The sequence below is a fragment of the Mytilus californianus genome, unplaced genomic scaffold (genome assembly GCF_021869535.1).
Source record: "Mytilus californianus isolate M0D057914Y unplaced genomic scaffold, xbMytCali1.0.p SCAF_14, whole genome shotgun sequence".
NCBI lineage: Eukaryota > Metazoa > Mollusca > Bivalvia > Mytilida > Mytilidae > Mytilus > Mytilus californianus.
Window position 1 is genome coordinate 3,833,907 of NW_026262626.1, and position 12,564 is coordinate 3,846,470.

Here is a 12,564-nt window from a genome sequence, read left to right on the forward strand (position 1 = left end):
ATTATTTTTAAATTGTACGTAAACTGATATTGTTGCAAATTTAAAAAAACAACTACCGTAACATGCGTAAGACGCTCAATTTCTGCATTCAACATTCGCTGGCCAAAATATCTTAAGAAAAACAAGGTTTTATACTTATATATGTAATATTGTGAACTGTTTTTCTCGTCAAGCTTTTGGTGGTTTGCTGAATGGAAAACTAGCTAAAGATGTTGCTGATATTACCATGTAATGCATATATCTTTATGGTCTCCTAGACGTTTACAAAGCGATAACGGCGAATAATTTATAAATGATGATTTTACAGACGCCATGGAGATATTTAGACATGACAATAAAATAGACGTCCCTACCACCAAAAAATCACGTGTTGAACGTTTTAAAAGAACACTTACATAGCATTTCAGAAAAGAGATGTCTTTAATGGTAGAATTTTATTATAGTTAAAACAAGTGAGTTCAAAGAAGTAAAGCCTTTCGCACCTTATTAGCTATACTTTAGGAAACAAAACTTCGCGGCACCTGTTGATTATCAGGTTAAAATGAAAACACATCATTCAGTGGTTATTCATTATTATACTGAAAATTATCAAAATGTTAATAATATTGAAAGTAAAATAATAGAAATGTTGGAATCAATTTAAAGAAATCTTTAACGCTATATTCATGTCAGGTCATTTCTACAACACGTGTATTAATAGTTTTCTTAAATAATTTATTATTGACATTAATCGCGAGACGCTGTTATATGTTTAGAATTCAAGAAATAAGCCAAATGATGTGCAAGAACCGTAACATGTGAAAAGTTATGTGGACCGAAAGTGACTTAAAAATAATAGTCTAATCCACCTAAGGAAGACTCAGGAGGAGTTTGGAACCTTACTTCCTTTATAGTTTCTAAATTTATAAACGGACAGTTTAAGAAAGGTATGTTATGGATTATGCCATAACCAAAGCACTGACTACAACCGAGCTGATGATACACTCGTGATTAAATAGTCTACCAGTAGAAGATAGTTTTATGCATACATCGATTTTATATTCTGTTAATTTGTAAATATATCCAAGTATGAAAAAACCTTAAATTTGGAAATCTGCCTAGCAGAGGAACACTTAGATTTAGATATTTAAGATGAAGAAATTGATGAAATGATAGGTGAAGTTGAACGTTCAAAACATTCGGAACACAGACGACGGCGACTTTTGGTTTTGAAAGTAGTGACATTAGTCTAATGGTACTAACAGTTAGATTTGAAAGCTACCGGGATACGCACATGACTCTCTTCTGTAGAGTTTCAAACATATTTGATTAATATAAAAAAAGATACCCGCAGAATCATTTAAGGCATCAACAATAATGTATCAATAATAATGGATTGCATTTAAAATCCAGTGGCAACTATCACATGTCAATTTGTCGAGAACCCTTAAAATAGATATGAATATGAACACTGATTTGTACTAGAATGACATATAGATTTATTTAACTCCTCCTAGATCGTTTGAAGATTTAGATCAAGGAATACTTAGTTTTCTGATTTATTTTACTGATCAACTATATACGATTTTACTATCATTAATAGATGATGGCTAAATATAACTGTATCTTAAGTATATATCAAAAGTATAGAGGAAACGTCCTGTTTAAAGGAAGTAAAAACACTTGTTAAAATCTGTCCCTACTTATGGTCACATAAAAAGAGGTGGGAAATTACTGATAAAAACACTTGTCTACAGTAAAAACGGAAGATAACGAACAGATCTGAAACTTGAATTTAAAGCTAATTCCATATTTAACAAGTATACCTAAACATAAAGAGAATATATTATACACTTATTTTGATAAAAGGTTCCCGTATAGGTTTTACAATCTGTGATGTGAATTAATAAACCAACCAGTAAACTGAAATACACGAGCAGAGGAGTAGTTGTAATGCACAAGGCTATAAACTAAATTAGCCACGTCATTTTGTAAGTTAGTTATTTTTATATTTAAATTCATAAAGGAATTTGGTTGATACTGAAAAAATGTATGTAACAAGGAACCCGGAAGTTCAAATAAAAAAGATGATTTATGACATATCACCACGTCGTGACATTTTTTAGTCGTATACTGGTAACAGTATGTATATTTACAATTAATTTTGCTTCTTTGAATGCACTTACTTAATTTTGCGTTTGAGAAATCAATCTTATCTGTCGATATGGCTTTAAGTTAATTGATGACAAAAACAAGTCAAATACTATTCCTAATGCACATTGGTCTCACTATTACAGAAGCTGACTCAATAAATTTGCAATATTAAAAAATTTCTTTCAAGTACATTTTCGTGTAACCTTTTGACAATATGAACCATCTTTCCCGTATCAATATCTAAGATACCAATCCTTATTGAAAGTCGACCAATTGGTTGACTGATATGCATGAATATTTTCATCCCTAGACATCCCTTGGACTGCACACAAGGAAACCACTAAACTTGGTACCCAACGAAAATTAATGAATCCTTAGTAGTAAAATTTGTTATTTACAAAATTCTTAACATCAAACAAACACCCAGCAATTTGTTGAAATACTTAAACGACTGCAATCTTGTGTTTGCTTAACGCTCTATTGCAAATACTCCGTGTATATATGGTTAGAACTTTCTGCAAATAGGATAGACTGGGGTAAATGGCGAGAAATTTAAATTGTCTTCGGAAACGAGAGCAAATCTTTTGCTTATATAGATGCAACCTACAAAGGGGTAATATATTTGAATATGGCTTACGGGTTTAAATTTCCGCAATCCAATCGGACATTCATCAAATGCAACCAAAACGGACAACTTTTCGTCACGGTTTTTCTACCAGCCCATAGAAATAGACGGGGCTCTATTTCTGTAGCCGTATCAATTTCGGGTGGACCTTTATATAAAGAAAATGTGGTTTGTAAGTCAACCATCGGTTGAGACATGATATCCATTATATGTCTATGATTATTCTCTTGACGCTTCCCGAATTTAACAAAAAGGACAGAAGATACCAAAGGTACACTAAAAACTCACAAGTCCAAAAAAGACAGACAATATAATAGTCAAACAGAAATAAAACGAAAAAGAGAAAATATACTGAGCAACACGAACTCCACTAGAAACCTCGTATGATTAAAGGAGCTCCGGAAGCGGTAAAAGATCGAGGAAAATAAAAAGTAAAAAAGACAAGTGTACGGACACGTAAGAAAAGGGATACATTGAACCAACTTATTTTTGTAAACAATTTATTCGCGCCATGTCCGTAAGTACAGATAAATAGTGTCTCAAAAATGCAACTAAGTTAGAAGATCGCGAAAACACCTCGAATCATAACGAATCTATCTGCGAAATAAGTTAATTTAAAGTATATGAATAAACAACACTAGAAGCAGTATTAGAAATTAATGTTTGTTTTAGCTGTTGTTTTACAATCATATTTAAATCTAAAGATTTTTAGTTTAATTGTGTGGTTAGGGTGATAATTCCAATGCCATTTTTAAAATACATATATATCATTTTATTTTTTATCCTTAATATCGTTATTATTGATATTTTAGTTTTTAACAAGAGTAGATTGAAGGACGAAATGATTTATCCTTTTTAAACAACATAATAACAACTTTGTAAAATTGTGAAATTGGCCGAGATGTCGAAAGCAGAACCAAACGTATATCTGAACAATATCTTCGTTGAAGGGAGAACAGATGACGATGGAGTGTACGAGGAATGTTTCGATACAGATGATCAATCTGATTATGAGGAGGTTTCCCCGGTTGCCAAAAAAAATCTACCTGACATTAATATTCCACACAATATGCCAAAGATTCAATCCATAAAAGAAGATTATAGTCGGAGTAAAAAGATGCACACGCATTTACGGTTTCTTTTTTTCATTAATTGCTTTGTTATCATATTAGTAGTATCAAATGTCGTGACATTCATTACTACAAAAGATAAATTTTCGGAAAAGAAAACAAATCGTTAGTATATGTTTAGATATGTATGCTGTCTTATAGTTATTCAATTTAATTAAGTGCGATATGAGTCACAAATGATTAACTTTAAACTTTACAAGTATAATAAGTAGTTTTATTCCCGTGTTTAAGTACAGGGTTTCGTGTCAATGATGACGAACTGTACTATATAGCTGAACTGTCTCTTTCTGCAAAAATTGTGAAGGGAAGTTGATAATGTTAGCTGCAGTACTGGTACTGGTTTTAGTTCCCAGTTATTTATTTGTAAAAAAGTTAATAATATTGATAGGCGGTGATTATAGCACATACCTATTGCATTTTATAAATTTGAGAAATATTTAATTTTGATGAACACTGCGCTGATTTGATTTTAAAATTGTACAGTTTGACATTCTTTTTAGATACTCAAATTCTGGTGATATAATTTTATCGCCTTGTGTTTTTATAGTTCTAAACATGATATGTAATCAAAATTAAATAATTCATATTAAACCAATTAATTAAACTCGATAGTTTTATGCATTATGGACAACAATACAAAGAACAGTATGGCTAGGATGTCTCATGGGTTACCAATATTACCAATACCTTATATTGTTACACGGAACACTGTAGCACTCGGTTTGTGTGTTCCATCAAATTCTCTTTTTTGAACTTGACTTAGAGTTCGGTATTTTTGTTACACTTTTATCCATGCATATTCTTGCATCAAGAACGTGTATATACTTTACATAATTTTAATTAAAACAGTTATAAATATAATGCCAACCCGTTCCATTAAAAATCTAGTGTTGTTTAGGATAACACTGCTATTAATTATTTTGTGTTGTTCAAATTTCAGTTACACCTTGTGCTGGACTTATCTTTTTGAACGGAGGCTCATGTGAGGTGTTAAATGGCTCATTTAACTGTTTATGCGAATCAGGCTTTTCTGGACGTCTCTGTGAAGGTACGCCTTAAATATTAATAACGTAGATATAATGTATTGCTAGTTTAATAGATTATTGAGAAAATACAAACAAACTGAGAGAATAACTGAATCAAACCTTTGTTATCGCTGAAACTATACATTTTGCGTTTGGATCACGTTTGGTATGAAATTAAACAGAATTAGCTTTTTTAGCATGTCTTGGCATAGATACCATTCTTGAGCAATATCCGATTTAGAGCTTCACTAGGATGTCATCTAGTTTACGTTTTATCCTTGAACAATACACACGTAAATATAGTCAACATTTAACAACGCCGTCCGACGAAACACGAATTCCTGTAATCTAGTGTTTCGATTAATCTTTTTGACTTGAAATATTTATGGTTTCCAACGATTAACCTTCGATGTTCGAAAGGGCAGCTACTATATTTTCATAGATGTTATATATATTTCACTTCGGTGCGCTCCTCGGGATGCAAATGTCACATAACTATATGCCTACCCATGACAGAATATCCGATAGATAACTATGTGACGGCATGATTTTGTATCAGTATACTAAACATTACTTTCAAGACAATTGAACTAAACGTTCTGTTTAAAAATGTATAAATGTATATCAAATTATTTATTCTATGTTTTTTTTTATCAAATTTAATGAAATACTAGAATTTAAAATCGGTTATTCATTTTTTTCAATTATTTTGACGAACATTTGAAATTTCAGTGACACCTTGTACTGGACTTAAGTGTTTAAATGGAGGCTCATGTGAGGTGTTGAATGGCACGTTTCACTGTTTATGCGATTCTGGGTTTTCAGGACGCCTGTGTAAAGAAGGTATGCCTTTAATAGCGAAAGAATTTGAAAACAAATTAAATAAGATTGAAAGGAAAAAATATCATTTTTACTTTTGCGCTCCTGTAAAATCTATTTGGGATAGAAATTACAAGGAAAATTGCATAACCACGGTATAATCTCTAATTGATTATAGCTTTAGGACGATTTGAAAACTTAAGCATTCTATTAAAATGATAATAACTACAGTAATAATAATAAAGTAATACCGATACTAAAAATATAGTCATTAGATTTTTTCTTGCTTACACATACATTCTAAATATTACTACAAAATGAATATGAAAAAATATTCATACATGAAAAGAATTGTTAACTATAAAATAATGTAACATTCCATATTGTAACAAACAGGTATAATACTATGATATTTTACACTGTCGTTATATATCTGAGACAATGATTGTAATTGAAAAGTAAAGGTATGATGTATTAATTCTTTACACAAAATAACTAATTGCACATGAGTAAAAAAATCAAAGCGCTTTGAGTATTTCCACATAACGAACATGACGAAATTTAAGTTTGACTACACGGATACGCCAACGCACTATAAACTAAATACACATTTCTTTTTGTACAACGTTAATTTCAGACCAGATTTTGCCCATTTAATCTTTAAAAAAATCTAAAATGTACAACTGTTAACCCTTTAATTCTCATGAGAAATAAGTTTTGATCGATGAAAGTCAGATTTCTGGTGATGATATGCGATAATGAAGTGTTCATTTTTTTCATATTTCTCATACGAAAAAAAAATAATGATTTTATTTTAGGCTTGCGTTTGATTTCATAATAATTAGTTCTACAATTCAAAGTACATTTGTAGCATTTTCTTATATGTGACCGTTTTCGTTAAGTTACATGTTATGGACCAATTAACACCTTTGATGATCGTTATCCTGTTGATCATTCGATCTCGAAGAAGTGTCATAACTACTGATTACACGTGTGCAACAACTAAAATGTTTACTCTGCATCTTCTTTTAATCGAGACAATTTGTAAGCATAGATGAATCAGCTTATATCGAAAGGCAATTATTTTATTAAGAATATTATGAATCTTATCAGTAATAAAACACAAACAAGTGAGTGAAAATGAAGACATTATTTTACAATGTACCACAAATCATTATAAAACAACATATGATTGATATCACGAATATTCGTTTTGAAGTCTTCAAATTCGTCACTCGGGTTTTTTTTCTTCATTAAACTAAAATCCACAAATTTATAAACCCACAAACATGTTACTTTTGCTGAAACCATGCAAATTGATACCCACGAACTAAAGTACTTTCACAGTACATAATATCTTGAATATAATCTGACATTTGGCAATAAGAGACGGTTAAGAACAAAACTTTACAGCAAAATTAATCATAAATTTCCTGATTTTGAGGTTTTCATTTCTAAGTTGCAACGCTTACATTCGACTGAGCCTACATATGAAGTATATGTCTCCCGGTTGATACGTTATACCAGAGCTGTCATTTCCGATCATTATTTTCTTAATAAAGGGTTTCAGATTACATTCTACGCAATATTGGACCTACTGGAACGCGGTGTGGGCATAGAAATAGCGGGCGTCCCTCTGTCCCTGGATTTTCGTCTTTCCAGCTTGCTGTATTCCACTTTCACGCGTAAAATTTTAAGATAAGCAATATCTCGGACGAGGTTGTTGAAATGTGCCGATCAACATTTTTTTTAAAGAACGTTATGCTCCCTCATATGCCTATACGTCCTTCTGTCAGGCCTTGTAAGCTCTCTCATGCGTACAATTCTTTCCAGAATTAGTATAAAGTACATAACAAATGTTAATTTCTGCAATGTGTCGAAAGAACCCGAAAATCATTGCCGAATAACTATTTTTCAAGCAGTTATTCCCTTTGAAAGTTTCAATTATTTGGAAATAGCTTTGTAAGAGCTCTCAAGACTAGTTTTATGGTAGGAAGCTCAACTATTAATTATTTGTCAATTGTTTATAGCAGTAATGCCTCTGACAAGTTCGGAAATCAGCGCTGATTTACAATTTTCCATAGAAATATTTATTCGAAAATCAGTGGTAATAAACTATTTAATTTACAGAATCATATCGCATTGAAATTTAAACGACTACAACTATGTTGACTACTATAGAATGTTTGTTTCACAGATGACTAAAGATATGTTCCAATTGTAGTAGCCACAATACTTTTTTCCATGAAGGTGACATACCGATTTAGCCAGATAATCAAATTTGTACTTACATTATTGACACGACATGTGCTACACGCGGAACTCTCAAGAAAGTAGAACCTGAGATCACTAAATGTTCTTGATGGGGGTTGTGTTGCTTAGTCTTTAGTTTTCTATTTTACGTCTTATAGACTTGTTTGTCCTTTGGTTGTTTTTCGTTTTTTTGCCATGGCATTGTCAGTTTAATTTTCGATATCTGAGTTTGGTATATTCCGCCTCTCTCTCTTATATTAAAAATAACGCCGTAAACACACTAATCGAAAGAGTTATTGCCGTTGGAAGGATAATATATGTGTATTGGTTTGATAAATTTAAACGCAGTTCGTTCTTTAATCGTTAATGACAATTATAACTTGACATCACAGACAAAAATGATATGTTACTGATAATATGAAAGTATATTTTGGATATTATATAATCATAAAAATTTCAGAAATTGGACCATGCTTTTCAAATCCCTGTTTCAATTTTGGTTCATGTAGAACATCATGTAATACGTTTACTTGTTATTGTCCAAATGGAACCAAAGGACGTCGTTGTCAAGGTGAGTAGAACACAAAAACAATTATAACAAAAAAAAAGATAGAAGTAGGAATTCATACAATAACCAAAAAAAAAAAACAGATTTGCTGTCAATTTTTTAGTAGGCATATCAATTAATGGTCCACCAATTGTATGATAGTACAGTTTCATTTCAAAAATCATTAATCGGATTTTACAGCAAGATTATATCACAAAATGGTGTCTTCTTTTGTAAAAATTCATGTTTTTTCAAGCAGACAAAATAAATTATTATTGGATTTAGGAAAGGAAGAAACGATGAAAAATAAAAGAATTAAAACAAGACAGTTTTGTTTCATTAAAAAGAAAAAAAGAAATAAATAAATATGAGACATATCTATCCTGTTTTATATAACTTGTAGCTTGTATTTTTAGTTCTTAAAACAAGGTTATCCGATGGAAAATGTGTTTAATAGATATGTCACATATACAGACAAATTCAATGACAATACGGGGAGACGGATTTATAAAAGTTTTTTCAAACTTGTTTCCGAATCCCATATTTGAATTTCATGTAACATTGTAATACTTTACTGTTGTAATTTTTCATTAATACATGCTGTTTAAACTAATGACAATACGATGTTATTGCGTGGTAAGTATCATTCTCATTTATGACTAAAAAAACACAGATGATCTTCATGTAAGAGATTACAGAAAATTAATTGTTTTTTTAATAAGACCAACCAAGTGAAAACACTTGAGGGATTCGCATGAAAACTAACAGGGAAGAGACCAGGTGCATCTGCTGCTTCTGAACTCATCTTCCACCATACAAACCCAGATTCAGTCGAATTTTTTGCATACTGCAAACAATATCATGCAGATTTCTATTTTCCTGATCAGACGTATGAATATTTAACAATCAAGAAAACGGAAACTATTGTAGAGATGACACGTTGTCAGATGATCTTGATAACCGTTAATTTTATCCATTACGACCCATTTGAAAGACATATCTTAAAACACAAAATATGATTGGTAGTCATGGTGAATTTGGGAAAGTCCAATAAATTCAAGCACCAGTAGTCTATGGTTGTTCAAATCTCTTAAATCAATTCGGAAGAATGATCAAGGTAACAAACAACAATTGAGAAAATATCATGAACTCTCAAAGGAACGAGACCGATTGCGTCTACAGGGTGAGCGTGCCTGTTATGCATCATCAACAGCCATGATAATCCTAACAAAGTTAAAATGTCAAAATTACGTATAGGACACATATTAGACAACTTTTCGTGTATCCAAAGATTAATATTGTGAAAACATGTAGCAAGTGAGTTTAGACACTGATAACCGTATCAGTCAACTTATTCGTGATTATGACCTCTATAAAACTCATGATCATGTAGGGTCAATTTTAGTATTTCTTCCTCGTAACTCTGTTTTGTGTAAGGGAAATATCCCTGCTAAGGAAGGCCGTACAGAGTGATCATACACAAGTGTAACGTATCAGTTGAGATATGTAAACACCATACGGTGGTGCAGGGGATATGCTATTGTTGAGAATTGTGGACTTTCCGACTGAAAAAATAAAATCATCACATTTGTTATAGATTCTAGTTTAAAATCGTCACATGTTGTTCAAATGAGGAAAATATCAAGATATGAAGCAGACCTACTAGTTTCAGAGTTTCAAAGTTTTGTTAGTTTGTAGTTTAGCAAAGAAGCCTTTTTCAGAGAATAAAACATAAAAATACTGATTGCAAATGAAAAAAAACACTGCAAAAGACTTGAGAATATTTTTTTCACTTTAGTATATGTTAGCGTTGTGTCTATTAATACCTTTTATGATTTCATTTTTTAAACATACAGATGTATTACATCAAATAATAACATCCCCTGGATATCCGTCAAACTACAACGACAACATGCATAGACTATGGAATATTGATGTTGGACTTTCAAACACCGTCCGAATAACGTTTACTCATTTTGAACTTGAGAACACTCTTGATTTTGTAAAAGTAAGTTAGTTGCTCTATAATATATCTTTCCACCATATAAGGATAGTAATATCACTCTTAATATGCATCTCTTTTATAACACACTTCAACACAGTATTCAAATGAAGGAAAATGAATACAATGTTTATTGGCTAAACCAACTCAATAGTAAAAATACTATGCATGAAACATACGTTGTCGTAACAAAAGGTTTCCGGTATTATCAAAGTGATTCAAAGTACTGAAAGGAACAAGCTTTGCTTTATTTGTTTTTAATCAAGTCGTGAAACTTTTTTTATAAAAACTATTTTATATATAAGATATAAGGTAGGTTTGGTCGTCAATGGAATCGTAACAGGAGGACGAATTGGACATTCTGTCAATGCTATTTGAAATACGACAAAACAAAACTATTTGAATAAAAATATTTAATAAATAAAACAAAAAAATCACTGAACATTTCTCCCATATCTGAAAACGCTTTTAAAAAAAGATGAAAAATGAAACTATTAAACTTTAAAAAAAAATATTTGATATCGAACACCTCCCTCTCCCAGTAAAAATACGATAAAAAATACGAAAAAGAACAATATAATATTATATAATAAAAAAATTTAAAAAGTATCCTAAGTATCCATTGACAACTTCGTCTGTGTGAGAAATGTTGCCGCTCATATATATAAAAAAAGAATTAACTTTATCAAGTCAACGTAATTATTTGTTTTAATACAAATATCTAAATTTTGATCTAAAATTTCAGATATATATAGCCATTGTCTTCTTTTATATGTGTCCCATATTTGTATTTTATTGTTTTTCTAATGTTAGATAACATTAATTTTCATTTCTTCGGTCGTTAATACTTATATTTGTATATCATTCAAGATTAATGCATGATATAATTTAACGATGTTCCATTTGTATTATGTAAAAACTGCAGGATTACAGAACAAACCAAACAGATGGAATCGTTATTCAGCTGATAAAGGATATTTGTGATCCCAAATATCTTTTGATTTGTAAATACCTACAGGTCATCGTTCGACCTTCAAGGATTATCAAAACATGTACTGTATGATCATCTACAATGTATAAATAGTCCCTTAATAACAGAAAGTGAGGCAATTCAAAAAGGATAATTTAAGTCTGATTTAAGTAAATGCCATATATATGTAACAAAAACACAAATAACAATAACAAGTAAAATAACAAAAATACCGAACTCCAAAGAAAATTCAAAAGGAAAAGTCCCTTATCAACTTGCATAATCAAAAGCGCAAACACATAAAGCGAATGGAAAACAACTGTCATATTCCTGACTTGATACATGCATTTCCTAATAGAAAATGATGGATTAAGCCTGAGTTTATAGCAAGCTTCACCTCTCACTTGTATGACAGTCGAATAAAATTTAATTATCGCAAACAACCACTGGACTCTATCACATTTGTTGTATTCGCTATTTTTAATCTTTTTCGCCGGATTTTGATTATATTTCAAATTATTACATCTTTACCGTTTACTGGTTCTCATTTACATTTTCTTTTTTCATACAAGATATACAATGGACAGTCAACTACCTGTGGTTCTTTAGCAAATTACACGGGAACAATTAATCCAACGGAGTTAACATCCACAGGAAGATTTATGACAATATTATTTACAACTGATGGTTCTGTTGCCAAATTGGGATTTCGTGCAGTTATATATAAAACAACAAACTAGATTTTAATGAACTTGTTTTCGCCAGATCAGACAAATAAACGAATTGTTCAATTCATTGATGCTTAGAGTTAGACATTCTATTATTAAATATATTGCTTTCCCTTGGTTTAATCTTCGAACAACGATTGAGGGTTTAAGCATAAAATGATTTGTAAATTGTATATACTTATAGCCAACTTTCAATTTGTATTTCTCATGATGGGATTTCTAAAGGACTTAATGTATCAATACGTCGAAAATGAATTTGATACAGATTTTAGAATGAAAGCCGTTCCTAGACGAAAGTTTCTATATTTTGAACAAAAATTATAGTATTGAAA

The 12,564-nt window shown here is 30.9% G+C and overlaps 1 protein-coding gene across 1 annotated transcript; it reads left to right on the forward strand.

The window, feature by feature from the left end:
• Positions 1–1,810: 1,810 nt before the first annotated feature.
• Positions 1,811–12,344, forward strand: LOC127724043 (cubilin-like). The gene is made up of 7 exons (XM_052230814.1): positions 1,811–1,970; positions 3,571–3,993; positions 4,829–4,936; positions 5,646–5,756; positions 8,446–8,556; positions 10,389–10,540; positions 12,077–12,344. Exons 2-7 carry the CDS (start codon positions 3,660–3,662, stop codon positions 12,242–12,244), a joined length of 984 nt encoding a protein of 327 aa, XP_052086774.1. The 5' UTR covers positions 1,811–1,970; positions 3,571–3,659; the 3' UTR covers positions 12,245–12,344.
• The last annotated feature ends 220 nt before the right edge of the window (positions 12,345–12,564 follow it).

Excerpts from the sequence above, each read along its gene's own strand:
- LOC127724043 (XM_052230814.1), top strand. The coding sequence starts at position 3,660 with ATGTCGAAAGCAGAACCAAACGTATATCTGAACAATATCTTCGTTGAA. Across the intron at positions 4,937-5,645 it reads TTCTGGACGTCTCTGTGAAG|TGACACCTTGTACTGGACTT; the intron begins GTACGCCTTAAA and ends TTGAAATTTCAG. Across the intron at positions 5,757-8,445 it reads AGGACGCCTGTGTAAAGAAG|AAATTGGACCATGCTTTTCA; the intron begins GTATGCCTTTAA and ends TAAAAATTTCAG.